Genomic DNA, 25,487 nt, shown 5'->3' on the forward strand with positions numbered 1-25,487 from the left:
CAGGCAGGTTCACAACCATAAAAATTTACATTTGCGATCCTGGATGCTTTTCATTTAGAGATGGGTGAACCAGAGACATAAAATCGCATGCAAATCAATGATCCAGCTAAAAAACATGGGCGGAATGGGTTGTCCTGACCTCTATGAATAATTCAGGGCAGCGCAGTTGCAGATTTTATTGAATGATTTGAGGGAAAACAGTGAGAAGCAATGGGTAGCACTAGAAAATTGTCTCTTTGCACCAGTAATATTAGGGCAATGGCTGCAGCTCCCACAGGAGAAGCTACTGCGCAGGATCCGCATCCACCCTGTGCGCGCCATCTACTGGTCAATGTTGAGGAAATCTAGGAACACGATAGGGGTTACATCATGGCCCTCCCTACTCAGTTGCACATGGGCTCTGCCGATCAGAGATTAGTAGACCCTAACCACTTCCAATCATTGTATTGTGGATGTGGGAGGCAGGCCAAAATGGAGGAGGCCATGTGGAGACCCCAGTCAGAACCACATTTTTAGACCAGGGAGTCAACAGACACGGAGGGGGGCGGTGGGAAGCCAGTTCTGCATGTAGATGGACTGAGTCAGGCAGGCTGCACTGATGAGTGGGAACACAATGAAGGCATCAAAGTCTTTGTAGAAACCAGGAACAGATTTTTACAGGAAGAGGAATAAGCGAATTGCCATCAGGATTAGACACACTGGACTAGCTAGGCAAAAGCACTGGCAAGGAACCCGGGCCTGGGAAGTACCCTTGGATGGAGGCGGGGAGGGACACTGAGGGAGAAAGGGAAGGGTTGGAGAAGGAGTTGGAGTAGGGGGCTGGTAGGGATGGCGAGGGGGTAAAGAGAAAGAGAGAGAGGCAGGCGCAGAGAGGCACAGAGAGAGACCCGCACAGAGAGGGAGAGACAGAGGCACAGGGAGACAGACACAGGAAGAGGGGGACAGGCACGGAGACACTGGGAGAGGAAGAGACAGTGGGGCAGAGAGGCCAAGAGGGAGTGTAGCAGGGAGATGCAGGGGGGGGCAAGGAGACCCACTGGTGGGAAAATAGAGCAGGTTGGGGAGGAAGGGAACCAGGGGAGAAGGATAAGGCCAGACAGGGGAAACCTGCTAGAAGGACAAGGGCCTCTGTAGCGCCTGCCCCCAACCCACACTGTCAGCACACCACAACGCCACCAGCCAAAAAGAAAGAGGGCACTGTTCTCTCTCCACAGTTCTTTGAAAGGATGTCACTCCCACCCAGGACCACAACATGTGGTTGCTAGGGATACGTTTTTCTGTGGTCTCCAGGGAAGAGAACAGGCACACATTTTCAGGCAATTACAGGGTGGAGTACAAGTGTACTTCTAGAGCCCAACCCCACCCATAAAGTGCAGGACAGTTGGGATTAATTGCAAAACTGGGGAAGGGAGGAGGTTCCCAGAAACGGTGCAAGAAGTCAGGGGCTAGCTTGGTGACTTGGGATGCTATGATATTTTATTTGTATCGCACTCATACACAAGTGTTTCAGAGCGCAACGAGGCAAGGGAGGGGAACAAGGGAGGACAAAACAGCGATCTTACTAGGCCAAGTGACATTGAGAACACACAAGTGCAGAGGAGGGGGAATTACAAGGGGGAGTGGAAGAAAGTGCTGAACACAGGATAAAACAACAAGTAGTGCAGCTAGCAGGTGGCAAATGCAAGGTTTGCCAAGAGGCAGTGCAGGTATGTGGCTGGGTGGGCAGGGACCTGGGCCCGAAAATCAGAGAGTAACCAGGTGCCGAAGCAGACAGATCAGCAGGGGAGAGGAAGGGTGAAGGCAGAAGCAAAGAGGAATGTCTTGAGGTGCTTCCGGAACCAAAGATGGTTCTCCTCAAGTTTCAGAGAGGCAGGGAGGCTGTTCCAGAGGGACGTCCCAGCCGAGGAAAGATCTACCCCCAACTCATTGCTTGGAGAAACGACTGACCCTGAGGGAGGTGAAGGAGTGGAGAGCTAGAGTAGGATGATATTTAAGGAGGGAGAGTTAAAGGTATTGTGGACCCAGGCCCCAGAAAGCCTTGCGGACAATGCAAATGGTCTTGAATTTAATCCTTGCAGCCACTGGGAGCCAATGAAGAGATTTCAGGGCTGGAGAGATACGATCCCAGGGCTTGAGGCCAAGGACAACTCTCGCAGTCCTGTTCTGGATGAGTTGCAGAGGGCGGAGAGTAGAAGCAGGCAGATTTAGAAAGAAGCTGTTGCAGTAGTCCAACCTAGAGAGAACCAGAGCTTGGGAGACTGAGCTTCAGGGGGAAGGAGAGGAAAGGAAGAGTACCTCTGAGGAGGTGCAGTAGGAAGTTTGACTTTTTAGAGACCTCAGAGATGTGGGCGGAGAAGGAAAGTGTGGAGTCAAAGATGACCCCGAGGTTCTTAGCCTCACAGGTGGGGATAGGAGGAGGACCAAGCGAGACCGACCAGAGAAAGAGGAGAAAGGATGGAGAAGGGTTGCCAATGAGGAGGACCTCTGTCTTGCTGGCATTCAGACAAAGTTCATTGGCGGCACACCAATCTTGAATGGCAGTTAGGCAATCAGAGATGAGGGAGGGAGAGGATGTGGCCGAGGGCAGCCTGAAAATGAGTTCAGTGTCGTCAGCATGGCACTGGAAATTTGAGCATAGAATGGCAATGCAATGGGCGAGAGCTGCCAGGGCGAGAGGTTAGACCCCTGGGGAACACCACAGGTAGAGAGGAAGATAGAGGATAGGAAGGACCCCAGTTGGACATGGGAGGGTCGATCAGAGAGGAAAGAGGTCAGCCAGGAGAGAAAGAGAGAGAGAAAAAGAAAGAGAGAAAGAAAGAGAGAGAGAGAGAGAGAGAGAGAGAGAGAGAGAGAGAGAGAGAGAGAGAGAGAGAGAGAGAGAGAGAGAGAGAGAGAGAGAGAGAGAGAGAGAAGACAAGGCATTCGAAAGAGGTGTAGGCCTGCACAGTAATGACAGAGGAAGGAATCCATTCTGGGAAGATCAGGGCTACACCCGATCTGGAACGGTTGGATCTGTGCGCGGAGAGGATCTGGTAGCCATCAGGGAGGAGAGTGTCAAAGCTCGTGACAGAGCTGGCCGTGAACCATGTCTCGGTGAGAAAGAGGACAATGAGGTCAAGTTCTTCTAGGAGGAGGCAGATGTCAGAGGAGTGTTTGACAGCTGAGCGAGAGTTGAGAGTGGCAACATGGAGAGGGTTGCCATCGGAGGGGGGGTTACAAATCAGAGGTACGCCCTGAGGAGGTGTAGAAAGGGCCCGAGGGGGGGGCAGAAGAGGATGGACAAAAGGGCAAGGTAGCCAAGGATAATTACATGGTGTGGGACAAGTGCCTTTCCAGAGCCTGCCCCTCCCATGCTGGACACAACAAGTGTAACTCGTTTTGCAGGGTTCAAAGAGGCTTCATGCCAAGACAAAGGGGAGGGTGGGGCGAGTGGAAGAGTTGAAAGGGGCTGCAGCTGAGCCACAGGTAGAACTGGTTTTTGGAGAGATCATGGCTTGGGCCCATAACCCCCCACACAGTGCAGGGGACAGACAGAGGAAAATACATATGGGAAAAATAAATGTCACTCAATACTTTTGAAAATGTGGTTGTGCAATACACTGAATACAATGGGGAAACTAAAAGTGATGTACTACATTGCAAATGAAAAAGGACATAAAAACTGCCATTTCCACAGTATGAGGTCTAGCCAGAGCAGGACAAATGTGGAAGAACAGGGTTCTGCTGGCAAAGGGAGAGTTAGCAACAACAGATTAGAGTCGAAAGGTGGTCACCTCCGGTCTATACCTTAACTTTTATATGACAAAATTGACAGATGGATATTTGTTAAAAAGTTATTCCTAACACTGGATCCCTAGTGCTGACTATAAAGCCCTGTAGGTAAGTACCCTCATGCTCAGTCGCTGCCAGCCCTAGTAGGTGCTGATGGGTCGACTACAAATGGAGTGTAGAGGTACTGTCCCTATCCTCTCTCATTACTTTCCTAGTTTCTAAAAGTAAGTGCATATGTGGTGGGGGTCGGTCTCAGTCTTTTAATGTTGCCGCCTCCAACGCGTATGGCTTATCACGTAAAACGTTTTCCCTGTGGCTGTTAAGAGGTACGTCTCGCAACTTGGATGTACCTCTGTTTCCGGATGATGTCTGCGTTGGGGAAGCCAGTCTGAAATTCGGATTAACCAGTAGAGAATATGGTACAAGGAAGCGGCCTCAGCCCCGTCCTGATAGTACAGGACTGGACGGGGACCACCCCCCAGCACCAAAGATCTTCTTCTTGTAGTGACCTTGGTTGCTGTAGCTGGCACAGGCGAGGCGGGCAACCAGGAAGTCGAGAAGTCCAGAGAGGAGAGAGCTCCGTAGAATGGCCCAGGGGAGAGAGCGCAGAAGACCGCCAGGAGAGCCAAAAACACTCAGTTCAAAGGAGTTCCAAACAGTCAATTTGCAGGCTGTGGAAGGATGGGTAGCCAAGTTGACGGAGAGAGTCCAGGCCGAGGCACATCCGGAAGGTGTTGAGGTTAAATTGGAGCAGGCAAGTAGACTGGTACCCCAGCAAGGCAACAAGATAGGGACACCAAGGAGGCGGCAGATTGACCTCAGGAAACCTCAAAGGATTTAACCAGGGGAAGGCAGTAAGGGAATAACAGGGAGGCCAGACAAGGAATAGGGGGCAAAACTGGGAAGCGGGGATTCCAGGCAAAAGGAGGGAACCAGGCAGGGAAACCAAGCAACAGAAGGCAATGGATCCGGTGGGAAATGCTAGAGAACCAGGCTGAAGGGCTGGACAGCCTGGCAGGAAAGCAGGGACCCAGGCGGGCAAAACTGGAAGATCTGGTAGTGGAACAAGAAGACCAGGCAGAGGAAGGGCAGGGATCCAGGCAGAGAAGGGAAGCAGGGCTGCAGAGTCAAACAGGAGCCGGCGGCGAAACAACGGTGAGTCAGGAACGAACCGCGTTAAGACGCGATTCGTTCCTGCACCCGATCGCTATTTACGGCCGCGGTGCGAAACCGAGGCTTGGAGCGCGAAGAGAACCGCGCATGCGCCGCGGTCCTTCCGAGGCGAGAATGAGGCTTGAAGCGCAAGCCTTCGATCGTCTTGGTCCGCGGCTCACGCGTGCGCCCGTAGCCTGGACCACACAGCTGATTGGGGCATCGGAGAGTCTCCCTCCCACTGATCCGATACCTAGAATAGAGCTGCCAAGGAACGTAGCGACCCGCAGCCTTCCAGGTACGTGTCCTAACAGTGGCCAAACAGTCTAGGGCTGTAAAAAAGGCTATATTTCTGTTCGCCTAACAATGAGTTAGATAGAAATAGTGATTACAATTGCTTCAATGAGCCCCCTTCATCTGTGTATGTGGGGTATCGGAGTCTGGATCATCAATCCAGTACTACTTTAAGAAAGAGTCCACCGGTTTCAGCAGGATCAGTAAATAGCCGCTTTCTTCAGGACGAACACCTCTGAGTGTGGCATTCTATATACAATCTTCAATGTATGAAGGTTATGAGGATATCTTCGTGTGTCCAATGGGCTTAAATGAATGGATCCCTGAATCCTATAGGATAAAACGACAAGAAAAGACAAGTGGAACTTTCATCAGTCTTATGGTGCTTCTAATAATGGGTTGTTACTATTCAATATGTGGGAATGTGTTTCCACAGGTTCTGGGGGTAAGACATTTCTTACCTGTATGGGCAGTATTGTTTTGTTACCGCCTGTTCTATGATGAACAATTCTTGTATTCGACTATATCTGTTCCATACTGGAATCTGTGGATAAATTAATGATCAATGCTGATGACTCATTCTCTCGTATTCTAATTAACTGTCCCCATCGGGGTAGTATAGTTCAACAAGGCACAACAATGTGGTTTAGTCACCTGTCTTCTCTACTGGATCTTGTGCAGTGGAAGGTATAGGATCAGTGCTTCTGCCCTTTCGGTTTTCTCCTGTGGACAGCAAACACATGGTCCCTTAGGCAGTGGCCTGTGGATGTGCATATGCATTTCAGTAACCCATGTAGATCTTCGTCCCCCTATTGGTGGTATATAGCCATTGCTACCCATTTCGAGTTGTAGCTGACTATGTAGCATTGCGGACATGTGTATTAGCACATTTTCGGGCTATCGCATCATTAATTACCAATCTTCCAGTGCTCCGTGGTCCATTGTATACCTTAATCACTATTTAAACGTGACTAGTGGTTCCTAAACGTCTCGGGCAACTCATAATTATAAATAGAGCTATCGTGCAACTATGCAGGCATTATCTCTACTGTGTAGCTGATCATCGTTTCTCACCTTAATTGCTTTTGAAATCCGCGTCTCGTTCGCCGGTTCGTGTAGACGCCATCTTGGATTCCTGTCTGTATTTATGTCGGCGTCACGCTCATGTGACCTAAGTTCTACACTCATGAAAAAGCGGTTATTTTTCCTTTAAAATCACTGCAATGTGGTTAATGATGGATAACGGATGGGCTAGCAGAAGATTATGTATTTCCGCACCTCCGTTCTGGGAAGATGTTCATGTCTTGTATCCACTAGTCACGTGGAGCACATTGTGCCTGCTACTATGCCCCCAGGGATGCTGGGAAGTGTAGTCTACACTCATGTTCATTTTATGCACCATTATTATTGCGATGTCTTCGCAAAGTCCTGCTTTATGGTAGCAAAGATTGCGTACCCATATTGATGGATGCTTCTATCTGCTATCCTCACACTATCGATCATAAATGGCAGTTATTTTTCTCTCGATCACGTCGATGTGGAGGGGCTACCAGGCTGTTACATTCTATGCTTCCGCACTCTCGCGTTGCGGAGATGTTGTCTTATGGTCAGGGATGATGGGGAGTGTAGCCATAGCCATGAAAGGTGACGAATGGAACGAACTGGAGGCGTTACGGAAAAAGTTTATTAGAACAGAACTCCATGGGGCCATTATGACTGAGTATCTCTGGGCCCATATAGCCCCGAATGGACTCATCATCCGAATAGAGCCCAGAATCTTCCTGGAAGAGCTTCAATTTAGAAAGGACTGGAGTTTTATTTCAAACAAATGTACAAGGGACTGTACCATATTGATCATCACTACGGCAAAAATGGTCTCAGAGAGACTAATGAATGAAATTATTACCAAACAGGATGCTATAACGACCAAAATGATTGTAGGGGAATATCTCAAGAGTACAGTACGACATTAAACAACTTCAATAGTTGGATCAATGAACTCAACCCGTTTCTCAAATTTACACATGAGGCAAGCAAAACAGAAGCCACTTTTCAGGACCTCAAAATCATGAGAACGGGACACACCTTTGAGACCACAGTCTTTCAAAAACCTACAGACAAACTCCTTACTTGACTACACCAGTTTCCATCAGAGGTCATTAAAAGAAAATTTACCTTTTGTCCAGTTTTAGGTTCAGGTGGAATTGTACCACCAGAAGCGATTATGACCGACAAGCGAAAAGACTCACAAATAATCTAAAGGACAGGAATTACCCACACAGAAAAATAAAACAAGCCAAAAAGAGGGCAAGAAATATACCCAGAGAAATAACCCTCAACCAACATGGCAAAAGAAACCGAGATGAAAATACAATCACAGCAGTATTTAGTCACTCTGGAGTCACTAATCGCTTAAAAAAAAGAAATCCGAAAAGCGTGGTACATTTTAAATGTAGACTAAAATACTTTACCGGAACCGCTGTTTGCAATTAGAAGGAGAAAAAATCTGATGGACTCATTGGTGCACAGTTACAAAGAAACTAAACCGCCAATGGACACAACCACACTTTGGAATACACCAATATCACTGGGCCACACATCGTGTGGGATTTGCTCAGTTTGTAAATTCACAGAACGCACTACATCTATAGATATTGGTTGGAAATCTCCCTGGGAACAGAGGAACTTTACAAACTGTAACACCACAAATGTGGTATATTTGATTCAGTGCCCATGCAATAAAAAATGCATTGGAATGATGACGAAAGCCATTAAAATCCGCATTGGAGAACATAGGTCCAACATTAGGACCAAGAAAAGAACAGCTCCACTGGTCGAACATTACACTGAAAAGAACCATACAGAAAACGACCTCATATGGACAATTTTGGAAAAGGTTAAAATACCAAGAGAGGGGTAACATAGCAGCTCTCTTATTGAGAAGAGAGCAACAATGGATCTTCAGGCTACAGAGCCACTTACTTGGCCTGAATGAAGAAATTTGTTGGCAAGCATTGGCGGTTATGTAAGAGGATGGTAGTATGCCTCCAGGCAGAGACAGAGGATGCAGCCACCATCAGCTGGGTAGATATATATACGTTATTCTACGGCGAGAACACAAAATAGGGCATCGGACTACGGTTCCCAGCACCACCAGGGACTGACTAGCATATCTACTAGTATATAGTAAATGACTAGCAATAGTAGCCACAGATGAATAGTTTCAACCTATGTGCACGAGATGCCGCTATAGAGCCGCAAGAGGCGATGACAGGACCACTATCCTCTCAGCTCTCAGTAGTTAGCAGAAATAAACATCCTGCAACATGGGTAAGCAATTATTGCTACCCTAAAGCAGGATTGTGCGAAGTCACCACAACTATAACTGTGCATAATATATCTTAAGTGTGGACTACACTCCCCGTCATCCCTGGGGGTATAGTGGTAGTCATAATGTGTTTCATGTGCTGTCCGGTCATTTGGTCGACAGACAATTGGTCGACACAATTTGGTTGAAAGACAAATGGTCGAATTTTTTAAAAAAATTTTATATATATTTTTCAGGTTTTCGTTTAGGAAAAAAAAGGGGGTTGGAGGTGGGACCCCCCCCCCCAAAAAAAAAAAGTGAAAATACTAAAAAAAAAAAAAAGAATTCGACCATTTGTCTTTCGACCAAATTGCGTCGACCATTTGTCCTGTCGACCTTTTTTTTCGACCAAATGACCTGTAACCGTTTCATGTGACCATAAGACATCTCCGCAACACGAGAGTGCGGAAGCATAGAATATAACAGCCTGGTAGCCCTTCCGCATCGCAGTGATCGAGAGAAAAATAACTGCCATTTATGATCGATAGTGTGAGGACAGCAGACAGAAGCATCCATCAATATGGGTACGCAATCTTTGCTACCCTAAAGCAGGACTTTGCGAAGACATCGCAATAATAATGGTGCATAAAATGAACATGAGTGTAGACTACACTTCCCAGCATCCCTGGGGGCATAGCAGGCTCAATGTGCTCCACGTGACTAGTGGATACAAGACATGAACATCTTCCCAGAACGGAGGTGCGAAAATACATAATATTCTGGTAGCCCGTCCGTTATCCATCATTAACCGCATTGCCGCGATTTTAAAGGAAAAATACCTGCTTTTTTATGAGCGAAGAACTTAGGTCACGTGAGCGTGACGCTGACATAAATACAGACAGGAATCCAAGATGGCGTCTACACGAACCGGCGAACGAGACGCAGATTTCAAAAGCAATTAAGGTGAGAAACGATGATGAGCTACACAGTAGAGATAATGCCTGCATAGTTGCACGATAGCTCTATTTATAATTATGAGTTGCCCTAGACGTTTAGGAACCACTTGTCACGTTTAAATAGTGATTAAGGTATACAATGGACCACGGAGCACTGGAGGATTGGTAATTAATGATGCGATAGCCAGAAAATGTGCTAATACACATGCCCGCAATGCTACATAGTCAGCTACAACTCGAGATGGGTAGCAATGGCTATATACCACCAATAGGGGGACGAAGATCTACATATGCACATCCACAGGCCACTGTCTAAGGGACCATGTGTTTGCTGTCCACAGGAGAAAACCGAAAGGGCAGAAGCACTGATCCTATACCTTCCACTGCACAAGATCCAGTAGAGAAGACAGGTGACTAAACCACATTGTTGTGCCTTGTTGATCTATACTACCCCGATGGGGACAGTTAATTAGAATACGAGAGAATGAGTCATCATCATTGATCATTCATTTATCTACAGATTGCAGTATGGAACATATTAATCAAAAACAAGAATTGTTCATCATAGAACAGGCGGTAACAAAACAATGCTGCCCATACAGGTAAGAAATGTCTTACCCCCAGAACATGTGGAAACACATTCCCACATATTGAATAGTAACAACCCATTATTAGAAGCACCATAAGACTGATGAAAGTTCCACTTGTCTTTTCTTGTCGTTTTATCCAATAGGATTCAGGGATTTATTCATTTAAGCCCATTTGACACACGAAGATATCCTCATAACCTTCATACATTGAAGATTGTATATAGAATGCCACACTCAAAGGTGTTCGTCCTGAAGAAAGCGGCTACTTACTGATTCCGCTGAAACCGGTGGACTCTTTCTTAAAGTAGTACTGGATTGATGATCCAGACTCCGATACCCCACATACACAGATGAAGGGGGCTCATTGAAGCAATTGTAATCACCATTTCTATCTAACTCATTGTTAGGCGAACAGAAATAGAGCCTTTTTTACAGCCCTAGACCGTTTGGCCACAGAGAAAACGTTTTACGCGTTAAGCCATACGCGTTGGAGGCGGCAACATTAAAAGACTGAGACCGACCCCCACCACTTATGCACTTACTTTTAGAAACTAGGAAAGTAGTGAGAGAGGATAGGGACAGTACCTCTACATCCATTTGTAGTTAGCACCTACTAGGGCTGGCAGCGACTGAGCAGGAGGTTTCTTACCTACAGGGCTATATAGTCAGCACTAGGGATCCAGTGTTAGGAATAAATTTTTAACAAATATCCTTCTTTCAATTTTGTGATATAAAAGGGAGAGTTAGAACAGGCCCTGCAATCAGGTGGCATACAGCCTTTGGTATACTTGCATGGCGTGTTGCTGGACCTGTGTTTGAAAGGCCAACTGCAGCATCCTTTAACACCGCTAGAGCAGGTCATCAACTCAAAAAAGGGATCTCGTGGCGGTACGCATCGCTACTAAATCACGGGCATCTTCCCACGCAGCGCACACAAACAGTGTGAGGCTGACCTGGGAATGCAACAAGAAACAGAGGTTTGGGCCACCATTTACAGGGCAGTCTGGTCCTCCACGATAGCGGCACAGTACAAAATGCACAAAAGTAGGTTACTGTTCCGCTGGAACCTAATTCCAGAGGTTGGCACAAATGTATACAGGTGTTAGCCCCAATTGTTGCAGGGGCTGTGCAGTCGTCAGCGACCACTGGCACCAGTGGGGGGGCTGTCCGCAAGTACAACATTATTGGAAGAAGGTTTTGGCTTGGGTTCACGCCACAGGTGAAATCGCGAGAACCCTGTCCCCAGTGTATTTGTTTGGGATTGAGAAGGGAGCTGGGGACTATTCACTGGTATTGCACGTGCCAAGGAACTTAGTTATGGCAGCACGTGTGTGCCCCACTAGGCAATGGCAAGAATCTACCACCCCATGAAAGTAGAGTGATTGGACAAGGAAGTGGGTCACTGAGCAGGTGAAAGCAGTCCCGGAACACATATGGGAGTGGGTAGCTTGTGGGGAAGACAATGGACATGGCAGGACTGCATGGTCACAAATGGTTGCAGTTCTATAATTGCAGGTTGTCTTTGGTCACTAATCACTTAACACGTGCCTAGAAGTTTTATTATGATTCCGCCATTGGGGGTGGTGGGGAGGGAGTAAAGAAGAGACCAGCAGAGGCTCAGAGATTTCACACATTGTAAGTAAGCATGTGCATGTTAGTTGTTCTTGGTCTACAGTTTTGTTTAACGTTTGGTGATCAATGCAGTCAGAAATGGAATTTGAAATTGATATCAACAGATTTCTTTATGATGAATTGCTAGTCCCGATTTAAACTGCAATAAAAGCCAATTTGCAAAAAAATTATAATAAGTTGTCCGGTCTAACCAGCCTCGATAACTGGATGCATTTGTACAGATTTAAACCGAGCAGAGGAAAAATCAAGGTCCTCATACTAGAACGTAGGCATCTATTTAAGAAATATAATGATGCCCATACCACCACATTCATCAGCTCTACCACCCATATATCCACCAAGAGGATACACACTGGCACCCTCATGGGCACGAACTAGCAAATCAGGGCTTTGAGGAGTCTGGGAAAATCCACAAGCGAAGACTAGTGCTACAACATCATCACAAACGTATACTTTACGGACCAACTCCTGCTTGACCGCCATAAATAAAAGCCTGCAGGACGCAGTGGCTTAAGATTAGTTGTTGTTGCTACCACGTATAACATCCAAACCCTTCTCCTAATACACCATGCCCCTTTTCTGCTCCATTTGCGAATACTCTCCTCTGTGCACTCTCTGCTCCATCTATCCTTCCCACCACATGCAATGGGTTATGCTAATTGTATCTGCAGGCGCCCCCAAAGTAGCATTTCATTATGTAGTGTGCACTGTACAAAAAAATAAAATAATGAACAACTCTTTTCTCAACTGTGCACTGACTATTTGTGCAATGGTGGCAGCAAGACACCTCTAAGAGAACATTAGACTAGCATTCTGGTGTTCAGACTTCACTCTCCTATTGAGGATTAAGCCAGGCAGTGATGCAACATTATATGCAAAATGCAGGTAAAGGATGATCATTTTAATGAGAAAAACATAAGGAGGTTACATTCAAATATTTCAATGTAGCTTCACCAGCAGAGCCTACATATTCATGGTACTTTGGCCAATTAGATTAAAGGGCCGCAGTTTGATACTGCCAACACCGATTCCCTACATTAACCAACCCCCCCCCCCTTTCGGGTTTCTCGCACTCGCTGCAGACTCTTTTCCAGATGCATGTCTATTGCTCGAAATAAATGCTTACATTATTTTGCTCTTTTTCCCCCTCACAATTACCTATCACAGAAAGCAGCAGGAGACCTCCGGAGCCCTACCACTGCCTCTTAGTGCCTCCCACCCCACCTCCACCAATATTGCCTGACTCCAACCCACCATGTACATTTTGGTGGTAAAATTTGATCTAAATAAATCCGATCAAAATAAGTGCGATCAAGATAAATGTGATCAAAATTAATTCAAGCAGTCGTTGGTGCTTGTAGTTCGTAGGCTTGCAATATTTGATCTGTTATATTGAAAGGGGGACCATTTGTTTCCCAATTTGTAATCACTGAAGGACTGAAATGAGAGAATATTAGACCTTGAGAAAGCACCACATATGCATTACAGAGGCAAGCTCAATTTCCTCACATCTCCATGAAATCTAAATGCAGTGTTTTGAAAAGCAGAGCCTGCGCTTTCCACCATTTGCCAACACAGAACCCTGAAGGCTAAGCAAACAAGAGCTTCAACCCTATTCAGCATTGCAAAGGAGACACAGAATCCACTTGAAACCAGAAAACAGATTGGCACCAGAATTCTGATCAAAGCTTCATTTACTGGTCTACTACTTCCAGAGATAAGGCAAAAGTGTTTATAGCTAGCTACGGGTACAATAACCCGATAAGACGATCACAAAAAGCCATTGAAATACTTGAGCACATGCTTCTTAACTCAAGGATGACATGTATTACTTACCGTAATAGCATTTCTGATGATTGTATCTGCTTAGATTAAGATGCTGTGGCATATAGTCTGACATCCAGTGGTAATCTCAAAGTATTGCATTTTTCTTTTGAGCATCGAAAAGGGACGTCGACATGGGCGTGCCTATAACACTATCCCTAACGCGAGTGGTAGTGTATCCAAAATCCCTCACGCGTCGAAGTCCCTGCGATTGTGTTTTTTCTGCCGTGAGGGAACCTTATGACTACCGTGAGTTGAGAGTGAGGTGTGTAAGATGTCCATGTTCCTTCTACTCCAAGAGGGAAGGGTGGGCGCATGCGAATCTAAGCAGATACAATAATCAGAAATGCTATTCATTTCAGTAATCATGTCTTCTGATGCTTGTTAATCTGCTTCAAATCACATGCTGGTCATAGACTAGCAAGCAGTACCCAGAGATGGTGGTGGGATGTGTGAAGGAACAGTAGCAAAGATGTCTTGGCACCGCTTGTCCCACCTAACAGTCAGACCTAGAGTGTGTATTTAGGCAGTAGTGTTGTGTAAAGGTGTGTACAGAACTCCAGGTTGCTGCTTTACAAATGGACTCAAGAGGAACAATTGCAATGAATGCTATGGAAGCCCCAGTGGCCAGAGTAGAGTGTGCTCTAGGCGTAAAGGGCAGATCTCTCTTGGCTAGAGTGTAGCACAGTGTGATGTAGTTTGCGATCCACTTTGAAATGGCTGATTTAGAGACAGGGTCCCCTTCCCTACAAGCTGCTACTGAAAGGAAAAACTTTTGTTTTCTCCACATAATAGATCACCGCTCTCCTCACATCAAGTGTGTGGAGTCTTTTTTCTGCCACGTAGTTCCATTGATTGGTTCACATGGTACTTCGAAATAAATGTAGATGCAAACGGTGGGTTAGTGCACAAGACCATCTTATCCTTGTGAATCATGACAAATGGGTCTTGAACTGAAAGTGCCGGCAGTTCACAAACTCTCCTTATTGATGTAACTGCCAACAGGAAGGCGGTCTTGTAAGTGAATGCTTTAAGGCCAGCCTTATGCATACGTTCAGAGGTCCCATAAGTCTAGTCAGTACAACATTCAGGTCCCATCCGGGAGCTGGGTTGGAGATAGGGGGATGAAGTCTTTTGACCCCTTCCATAAAAGCCTTGATCACTGGAATTTTCAACCACTAAACCTTTTTCTGGGACATGGTAGAAGCTGAAAGTGCAGGTAAGTGGACCTTTAAGGAATTGAAAACCAGGCCTGAATCTAGTAGGTGAGTCAGGTACAGGACAATATGTGTTGGTGAGCAGTCAATAGGATTAATAATCTTGGTATTGCACCAGATGACGAAGCATTACCATTTGTTGGAGTAGCAATGTCTGGTGTTAGGTTTTCGTGCTTCTCCAAATATGTCCATGCATCTTTCAGGAAGCTGGATGTGTCCGAACTCTAAATCCCCAGGAGGCAGGCTGCTAAATTGAGAGTTTGCAGGCATGGATGAAGTGTCTTCCCCTTGTCTTGTGACAGCCTGTTGTACGGCATTGCCAGCTTCCTCGCAGGTGAGACGGACATTGCCATCAGATAAGAGAACCATGGTTAGCGGGCCCACATCAGGGCTACCAGAATCATCGCGACTGGTTCCTGGTGCATCTTGTGCACTATTGTGTTGAGTAGTGGAGTCGGGCGGGGGTGGTCTCAGGGGGGGAAGAGCATAGACACATTTCCCTGACCAGGTTATCCAGAGTCCGTTCCCCTTGGAGTGGTTCTGCGGGTACCTGGAGGCATAATCTGGGCATTGTGAGTTCTCCAGAGATGCGAACAAGTCAATCTCTGGGAAGTCCCACTCTGCGAAGACGTTGAGAACAATGTCTTTGTGTAATCGCAATTCGTACTCTACGGGCAGTGGGAAGTCTCTGCTGAGCATGTCCACCAGATGATTGAGTTCCCCTGGAAGGTGTTGTGTAAGGGGAGGAACATCTTGTGTTTCAGAGCCCATTTCCTTATGTTCTGTGACAGTTTGGATAGCCCTGGAGAGTGCGTGCCCCCTTGCTTGTTCAGGTAATACATGGCTGTGATACTGTCCGTGAGGATTAGGACTATCTTTCCCTGGAGGTGTGTCTAAAAGGCTTTCAGGGCCTTTAACACGGCTAGCAGTTGATGGAGGTGAGCCCCCCAACCCCATCAGAGATGCTTCCGTGGGGAGAGTGGCTTCTACAGCGGGGGTGGTGAAGGTCTTAACCCGGCAAGAGGTTTTCCCTTGACCACCACTGCAGAGAGAGAACGAGGGCTGCCGAGACAACCACTAGATCATCCCATTGTCCACTGGCCTGCAGCCATTAGCCCGAGAGCAGCTCTTGCATGGGGCGCATGCGCCAACATGCATGTGGGACTAGATAAATGCAGGAGGCCATCATCCCAAACAGTCGCATGGCTTTGCGTACGGTCACCTTGCGATTGGCTACATAGTGAGGGATCTGGAACAGCATGCTGTGAACCCTCTTGTTGGAGGGGAAGACAAGCCTATCTTTGGTTCGAATTAGAGCCACCAGAAATGATTGGATTGGCTGGGGTCTAGGCTGGCCTTTTTCTCTTTGATCAAGAATTCCAGGCTCAAGAGGAGGCCTACTGTCTTCTGGGTATTTGTTAGGCATGTTCCGTACAAATCACCTGTTATTAGCCAGTCGTCGAGGTAAGGATAGACTGGAATATGCGCAGGTGAGCAGCTACTACCGCCAGTACCTTCGTAAACACCCTTGGGGCTGAGGCAATGCCGAAGGGATGAACCGTGAACTGATGGCGCTTGTTCTCGGTCATGAACCTTAGGTACTTTCTGTGCGCTGGCAACATTGAAATATAAAAGTATGCATATTTCATATCCAATGTTGCCATGTAAACCCCCTGCGATAACAGTGGGATTACTTCCTGCAATGATGTCATTCTGAACTTTTGTGTTGTGACAAATTTGTTCGCTGGGTGCAAGTCTAACACAGGGCGCATGGTGAGATCCTTTTTGGGTACAAGGAAGTACACTGAATAAATACTCTTGTTTACCTGATGAATGATGACTACTTTTACGACGTCCTTTTCCTGAAGGATCTGCCCCTCGTCCAGCAGAATCTGCATGTGTGCTGGCGATAGGCGTCTGTTTCTTGGTGGACAATATCAAGGTGGCCGGTGGAACTCGATACAATAACCAGGGGTGACGGTCTTCAGCACCCACTGGTCTGAAGTGATTCCCCTCCCATGCGTGAAGAAAAGATGTTACATCCCCTGGCTGGGGAGGCATGGGAGGAGACCCGGACTGGCGAGTCATTGCGGTGCGAAGGCCGAGGAGCCCCTTGGGGTGGAGTTTCTGCCCCTACCTATGCCTCTTCGTTGTCCCCTCTGCTGGTATTGGCTGTTGCCAGGTGTGCCTTGTCCGGAGGACTATGGGGTACCCCCTGTACCATACTGGTTGTGTGGAGACCAGGAAAAAGACTGGCCCCGAAAAGAACGGCAAGAGTTTCCTCCCAGTTGTTGATAAGGTCTAGCAGTTATCTGATTAAGAGATTTAAGAGTCTTGTGCTCTTTTTTCGCCGTCTCCAAGGCATCATCCACAGCCTTGATAAACAGATTTGTGTCTTCCACCGGTTTGTTTATTAAGGAGGCCTACGCCTCCTGCTTAAACCCCGAGTTCTTAAGCCAGGCGTGCCTTTTGAGAAGAGTACCTTGGGCCACAGTTCTGCTGCATTCAATGTATTTTTTAGGATGTTGTGGGTCACCTGTTTTCCTTCTGAGATGATCGCCAGTAATCGTGATTGCACTGGTTCAGGGATTTCTTTGAGGCCTTCCTGGAGCAGGTTCCACTGCACATAATTATAAATTGCAATAAAGGTTGTGTTATTAGCAATTCTTATCGAATAAGCTGCCGAAGTGGTGATGCGTTTTCCATGGGCATACCATTTTTTTAAGTCTTTGTCGGGGGGCGCTTCTGCAGTAGACAGTGGCACCCCAGCCCTCTTCCTGGTGGTAGTGACAACCAGGGAATCTGGAGTGGCATGCCCTTGGTGTCAATTTTGAAGTGGTCTGCAGCCTTTTTCAGGACTGCATTAAAAGCCATCTGATTGTCAATAGGTGATGGCTGCCTTTGTGGAGGCGAGGAGGGAGGATACAGACAAATGGGGTCTGGATCAGGAGTTGGAGTGGGGGAAAGCCAAGGTGCATCCTCTACAGGTTGATCTCAACCCCAATCTGGGCACTGGTCGGGTGTGTCCTGCCCAAAATGATTGTCTTCCTGACCATAGGGATCCTCATAGACCTCTTCAGGTTCCGAGAACTCAAAAGACTTCTTCCTGTGGAGTTTGGCTTGAATATTTCTGCACCTTTGGTAAACTAGGGCAGGAATCTTGCTACCTAGGTCTTTTAGGGGGCAATACACTTTTCTGAGAAGTCTACAAATTGTGACAGTTTGCCCATATAGCTCTCAAACCTCACTCTGGTTCATAGGGAGGAACCAGAGGGGTCAGCAGGGGGGGGGGTCCTTAGCAAGAAGGGCCTTATCAGACAAAGTCTCAGAGAGGGGCTGGAACCCTTCTGAATACTCCGCTCGATGAGAGGGTGTGCTTTTCGGCCCATTCGCTGCTGAAGCAATAGCTTTGATACTCTACCCTAGCTCCGGTGGATGAGAGGGAGATTTCAACACCTGTTGGCGTGGTTTTCGGCTCTGCCAAAACCTTTGGGGCTGACACGCCCTTAGAAGGCACGTCGGCGCTTGTGTGTTTTGTGGAAGAGACGCCCGTATGGGTGGAATGCACGGAAGCATGTCGAGACCACGAATGCGGGGAGGGTGGCCGATCGTGAGGATTCGTTGGCGGCGTCAAAACCTTTGACGGGACTTTTGGTGTTTGATGCTTCCTCAACGGATCCGTCGAGGGAGCTTGTGGGGTTCTATATTTAGCCTTCTATGGTGCGGGTGTGCCCCTGTCGCTGGGGTGTGATCTCGCCATAGCAGTGCCGGCGGCCTTCCTGTCGGGCCGGAGACGGGCAACTGGGAACCTGAAGGTTCAGCTGAAAGGTCTATGGCCTCCACATCGGGATCCATGACTGCCACTAGAATCCTCGCTGTCGACGACGGTGCCTACGGGAAAACCACATTCAGCCTGCACTGCATAGGCCGCCCACAGTTTAATCTGCCTATCCTTTAGTGTCTTTGGACGGAAAAGTTTGCAAGACTTGCCGGACTGCTCGTTGTGATCGCAAGGTAAGCACCTATTGAACTTGCGATCGTGTCCTTCCAATGGTATTTTCCGTTACATGATGGACAAAAAGGAGTCCTCTCTATAGCAGAGGTAAGGGGCGGCAGCCAGACCAGAAAGGGAAAGAGGGGAAAAGGAAATGCATTCTCAGAGAATGAAACCTCGGGGCCCCACTCTCCCCACTGTATAGGCCTTGCCGGAGGGCCGAGGCCACGCGGTCGACAGCGTCGACCGATGCACCATTCGCTGAAAGCCATAGACTTCTTCAGCAAAGGGGTCCACGAATCAGCCATCGAAGATGAAAGTCGAAGACTAGATGACCATTGGTCGTGGTACAAAGAAATTATGAATTTGCAAAATATCTTTTTCGAAAGCTGCATAGTTTGGCGGAAAAAACAATCTGAGGGACCTCGAAGCGTAAGGGTTTTTGGAAACACTACATGTCACATTAGGGATAGTGTTACAGGCATGACCATGTCGAAGTCCCCTTTCAATCCTCGAAAGAAAGATGCAATACTCCGCGATTACCACTAGATGTCCGACTATATGCACAGCATGTGATTCTAAGCAGATTAACAAGCATCAGAAATGTAAATGCAATTCAAGAGTTCAGCGCCCCATCACTTTGGCATGTCTGTGCTATTACACAAAAGGGTTAGCCAGACACATGGAAAGCCAACGTTGCCCACAAAAGAAGCAGCCCGCAATGCTTATCCACGTCACTCTGGATAGACCGAAATATGAGCCTTGTTCATCACTCTGGAATACATCATAGCACAGCTGAGCCACAAATGATGGAATGCTGCTCCCACGGCACATCAGTAATACTTTAGGGGCATCTGGCCCAGTATTTCCATTATATTTTGGTTTGACAAAATAGAACCATTCTGGAAAAAGCAGCATTACAGCTCATGTAAGCGCAGTCTTATTTAAGCGGCAGAGGAGAAACATGACTCAAGGGGCTTTACCTCAAAGGCCTGCACTGGGATCGACTTGGACTTCCGACACGAAGGCTGGATTGGTGCAGATTGTGCGGTGGTGCTCATGTCCTGCAGTGCTTTCAGCGCCTGCGGTAAGAAGTAACAGAAAAGCCACATTTACATTCAGACTGGAGGACTCACAGAGTGTGGGCTGTCCACACCACAACTCACAGAATAATAAGGGAATAAAAAGACAATGGCCTTCAGTAAGAATTTGCTGGTAGTACCAGTGGCCTACTGGTAACCTTGTTTACAGTTCCTGCCACCCGATATTCTGGTATTACCAGGATATTACGGGCAGCAGCGGAACGATAGGTTCCCATTCCCATGGAGACCTATACCGCATCATTGTTAACAGTCCTGGTGCTTCAGTGATTTATCTGCCGAAAGCGGCCTGGACTACCATCCAGGTTAGAACTGCCGGTAGTTCCACTGCCCCTAGCAGCAAACAAAGAGTGAGCCGGTAAGGAAAAGATGCCGGTAACGTTACCAGCACCTTAATTTCGGACCGGCTCACTTGTAATGATGCTCAATGTGTGTGGCAGACAGTGAGAAGATACCATAGACAGTTGGGAGTATGTTGACTATTCTAATGCACACCTTGCACTCTCATAGTAGCCTTCTTCCTTTCCTTTTTAACATTCCATTTATATTGCAAAAGACTGCAGTCCTTGAAAAGGTCCTCAGATAACATCGTAGACAAATGCTTAGAACCACCATTTGATGCAGCCTTGTCTATCACCCAATAAATTACATTTGTGAGCACAAACTATCCAAATGATTCTCATTTTTTTCATTCATTGTTGCATCCGGGGTAATACACCATATCTCCATAGAAACAGTCTACTGTGCTGAAACATTGACACTGCATCTCTTTTTTACCTTCAAACTTCACCAATCATCGCGAGGGTGTATATACCTTCCACCAATCATCAAGTGTAAACTACAAATCCTATTAGAGTCAACAAAGGTGGTGTGCAAATGCAGATGTCGTGGGCAAAGCTCACCAGCGGGATGTGGCGCAGTGCTCTGCTCAAACTCACCTTTTTCTCAATGCTGGACAAGAAGTCCTTCAGAACGGAGAGTTTCAGGACAAGGCACTCCAGCTCCTGTTCGCCAGTTTGGTTGGGAGCCTAAAATTGGCAATCAGAAATGAGGGCTAAAGCAAGTATTTCTGAGAATGGCAATAAAAAAAAAGAGAAAACACTCCTACCCACTGACGCCCCACCTTTCACTCCCATTCCTTACTGGACGCCGCCTCCCCTAAGCACTGCTGTATGAATGACAGCCTGTCAGATACAGAAATAAATGCACATGAGTTTGCAATCGATGCACATCTTTGTAGGGCCTGTGCTACATCTGTACTCCCAACAATCTGCAACCTTTAGCTCCCCAAATGTTATGGACTACACCTTCCATCAGACCTAGTCATCATAGGTAAAGCGAAAGGTTCATGGGGGTTGTAGTGCGTAATCTCTGCAGACGCACAAGTTGCAGAACTCGGCTTACAAGTACAGTATCTCAGTCCCACCAGCAAAGTAGTAGCACTGCCAGAATACCACCGCTCGTGCACAGTTCTTTGATCTCCTATATATTTATTTAATTTGTAAAGCGCACACAAACCCACAGGCATCTAGGCATATGCACAGTTTGCAAAAATGAGACTGGGACAGGCTTATGCAGAGGACTCTTGCTTCTATATGAAAGACTTTTATTGAGCCATGTTTTTTCTGGAAACGCAATCTATTTGATATTTGTAGCGCTTTTAACCAAAGCACTTTACAAAGAAATTAAAAACAATGGCGCAATAAGAGCGAGATATTTTGATATAATCCACAAACAATCACAAAGAGAAGCAATGCTAGCCCGTTAACGAACAAACTCAGTAAATGCAGTTTTCAGCAAATAATCCTAGGCATAATTTAGGGTTTGCACAATTGGCTTTCTCTGTTTGGATCACATAACTCAATTGCTCCATTGTAGGTATGGCAATCCTCAGGCTCTAGAAGGCAATTGGCGTTCTTCCTTCTGCTCCCAAAATTCACTAGATAAGTGGGACTCTTCACTCCGGGTTACATCATGCAATGGGTTTCCTGCCCTTTGATCTGAAAGCTCAACTGTACAGGTTCATGTCCGGCTAGCTATGGGATATTCTGTGCATAATAGTATTTTGGCATAATGAATGCAATTAACTTCTTAGGACTAATACATGATATTAACTGAGTGTAAACCAGTCCATTGGGACCTTTCAATTTTCAGCACATTGCTGCTAGTGTTAGCATTTCATAGTCCCCTCCCACTCCAGGCTCCCAAAGTGGTCCTGGCCACTGGAGTCAAAAACACACCGCAAAGTCAACAAAGGTTGCGTCTTTCCATGTCCAATGGCTCCCCATGCCTCAGACGTCCTCTTTCAGTTGATACTTAGATCAGAGATTGAAGGGGAATCAGGGTGGGTGGGTGTGCCTGGAGGAAGGGGGACGCAGGACTACCATTACATAATGCACTGGCATGAGTAACTAGCACTCACTGGTACACCCAGTCCCCCTTCCTTCATACTCACTGGAAGAATAAATGCATATTACATTAAACGAGTGGAAGGCAACCCAGAACATTATTCTTGAAGCCCACTTCCAGGGCAAAGTGTTAGCAATGCTTGTGTAGGGAAGCCCAAGCAGCTGTCTTGCAGAAGACCAGCAACAGAAGTGACGAAAACATCTCAGAAGCTGCACTAGTCCCTCCAGTGTAAAAAGACCAGAAACCTGGTAGCAGGAAGTCACCCAGCTGCAATAGAAGCCCTGGATCAAATTATGCCCTGTACATCCTTAGAAGGATGAAAACCAATCTCCATACTACTGCTGACTTCCAGGCAGTACATTGTACTTTCCCCCACAGAGGCAGTATATGGGAAGAAAGGAGAGAATCTGGTTATTGATACGATGTATGTCATTTATAACACGCCCAGACACAAGTGTTTCAAGGCGCGACAAGACATGACCTTTCAAATCTTTGGAGGTGTAAGGGTCCAGATGTAAGGCTCAGACACAAGGGAGGCATTGTTTTGGCTATAAACCCTTATTAAACAAAAAAGGGTTGGCAAAATGGCCTCTCTGTCCCTAAAGCTAAGAGGGGTTTCCCTGCCTCAAAGAAAACCAGTGAAAAGGTCAGGATGTCAAAATAAAGAATGTCCGTCACTGTCGTGTCCCAATAACCTACTTTTGATCCAAACGCTAATAACCTAAACTAAATGTGCAAGGGTGTTCCTCTTCCAATACTAAAGTGGTAATGACAGTTCTTGCCAACAGAAAAGGTTCCCAGTATCTCTATTGATCAGAACAGCAAAGGAAGTGATCCACAATGTTCAATTCAAAGAATTAGGGGGGGGGGGGTGCTCCTTTCCTCTAGATTCCTTCTCGTTCTACTTTTCCTCTCTTTATTTCCTTGGGTCCCAGACCCCGTATTGATTGTACTTCACTGTGTTCTTACGATTTCCTGTGGGTGTTAGTCGCAGACTCAGAGCTCTGTCTTATAACAACTTGGTGAACTCTCCCGCCAAATATAGGGTTTCTTATGATCGGTTTATTTTGCTCTCAGGGACCCAGACCCTATTATTCGCAAAGTCTCATGTGGGTGCGTGTCCCAGCAATGTTAACTTGGGTATCCAGCTAATATGCCAAAAAAATAATTTTGAATGACAAAAATGTCAAAAAAATTATACATTTTTTTTTAGAATGTTTTTTTTTGTTTGAGTAAAAAATAAAAAAGGGTTTAAAAAAGGGGGTTTGGGAGAACCCCCCCCAATTCAAACATAAAATGTAAAAAAAAAGACATTCGAATTTAAAAAAAAAAAAAAATTTTAGGTATCATTTTTTCGACATTTTGCCATTCGAAATTATGTCATTCGAAATAGTCACTATAAACCGTTCGCTTGCCATAGCTTGCTTTACTCTCCTGCCAAGCTATTCTTGTAGACCGTCTCGGTTTCACTCAGGTTCCCAGACCTTCTTATTCTTTGGCTGTCATATGGGTGCGAGTTCCAGACTTGCAATCCTCTTGTTGCAATAGCTTGGTTTAGTCTGCTGTGAAGCTTATGCTCCTTTTGAATTGTCCCTGCTTCGCTTAGGGTCCCAGACCCTTTGTTCTCTTGCTTTCATAGAAGTGTGCGTCCCAGACACTCTTATCTTGTGTTCTGCAACCGATCCCAAATTCCTCCCGGACCTCCAGCACCTCTCGGACTGCCTGCACACCTTTTACTGTGATTTGCACCTTTAAAGCAACAGTGCTTCCAACTGAGGCTATGGCAGTGTTCGGGAATTCTGTGGTCATCGGTGTCCTCTCCGGTTAATTTGCATTTGGGTTTCTCCTCTCGGTGGAGGTCAATCTGCCAGTATAGTCTCCCTTCTTGGGATGGGGCTTTGTTTTCCAGCAGCTTGCCAGATTGTAGGGTGCCCAGAGGTTTGCTTGATAGTGTCTCAAGTAGCTTGGGTTGCTTGTACTACTTCTGTGCTCCAGTTCTCCTCCCTCCTGATGCAGTCCCCTGCCCGCCAGGTCGGCGTCTCCTAGTCTTCCTCGTCGGATCTCTTGGCTTCTCTAGTGAGGGAGTCCCAGGCTCCATCAATTCTCAGCAGACTGCTGGTGTTAAAGGGTTCCCACTCTCTTTGGGAGACGCACTGGCCCACAGCCCCTTATGCAGCACAGCATTCCTACTCCTTGCTCCTCCAGAGAGGGCTTGAACATACTTCCATGTTTCCCTCCTCTATTTCTACTACTGCTAGACAAATAGGAAGTGGGTAACACTAGACTGTTCAATGTGGTTCCCATAGGTAATCTTCATGCCTCTGCACCTCTCCCTCGTTACAGTACTGATCGTATGACTCCCTTGGGAGTCAATGAGTTCTTCGTCACAGTACTGGGAAAAGGAACTTCACTTAGGTCATTCCTATTCTTCCTTTTCCCAGTACTTTTAAGGGGAATGTTGGGGTGACAATAACTACCCTATTAGGTAAAGGGTTGATCTTAAGGTTGTAGGAAGAGGGTCTCGGGTCAGGTGGTTGGCAGGGATACTGCGTTCTTAAGGTCTAGTCGTCCCTAATCCCATAAGGGGATTCCTCTCCCATGCGCTCCTCCCCCTGTGCACCACCCCCAGGGGCACTATTGTAATGTGGACGCACCGCCCTGGCGCCATAGGAAAGGTCTCCCCCGAGGGGAGAAGGGACGACATCCTCAGATTCGTCACAGAGGACTGAAAGGTGGGCATGCAGGGTCGGCATTTGAGAAACAATAGAAGGCTAGCGGCTCTCAGTCTGACAGAAAGGAATATTTAAAGTGAACAACCGCTAATTCTAAAGGTCGGAAGGCCCAAATATTAGGCGTTTTAAATCAATCTTTGGAGTGGAGTGAGTCTTTGGTATCTCCTTCAACTGTCTTTATACAATATTATCTATGCTGAAAACGCTTCCTAAAACACATTTAGTTTTCCAACAATAGCATAATACTTCGGAAATGGCATATGGTCCTTGTATGGTTGTAAGGCTTGTGTACAATGCAGCAGCAAAAACAGCCAAAGTTAGCAACAACAGTTAAGTAAACAACGTCGTGTCCATAGGTCAAACAATATAGAAACATACATGCTTACAATTGGATTAACAAACTTGATGAAGGCCATGAAGGCCGACAAAGCCTACATGAATGGAGGATTTGCCAAATGCATGTTTGCTTTAAGAGATCAGTGTGTATGTTCTCGAAAAGGTAAAGATCT

At 46.6% G+C, this 25,487-nt stretch overlaps 1 protein-coding gene across 2 annotated transcripts in view; it reads right to left on the minus strand.

The window, feature by feature from the left end:
* The window catches only part of INPPL1 (inositol polyphosphate phosphatase like 1), a 1,017,870-nt gene that overhangs the window by 400,518 nt on the left and 591,865 nt on the right, over positions 1-25,487 (minus strand). For both annotated transcript variants that reach the window (XM_069640289.1, XM_069640290.1), the window contains 2 exons: positions 20,776-20,865; positions 19,721-19,819 (listed from right to left, as the gene is read on the minus strand). In XM_069640289.1, the coding sequence (XP_069496390.1) occupies positions 19,721-19,819; positions 20,776-20,865 (189 nt within the window). The remainder of the gene's footprint in view (positions 1-19,720; positions 19,820-20,775; positions 20,866-25,487) is intronic.

This window comes from Ambystoma mexicanum, chromosome 7q (assembly GCF_040938575.1).
Source record: "Ambystoma mexicanum isolate Mex_15411 chromosome 7q, UKY_AmexF1_1, whole genome shotgun sequence".
Classification (NCBI taxonomy): Eukaryota; Metazoa; Chordata; class Amphibia; order Caudata; family Ambystomatidae; genus Ambystoma; species Ambystoma mexicanum.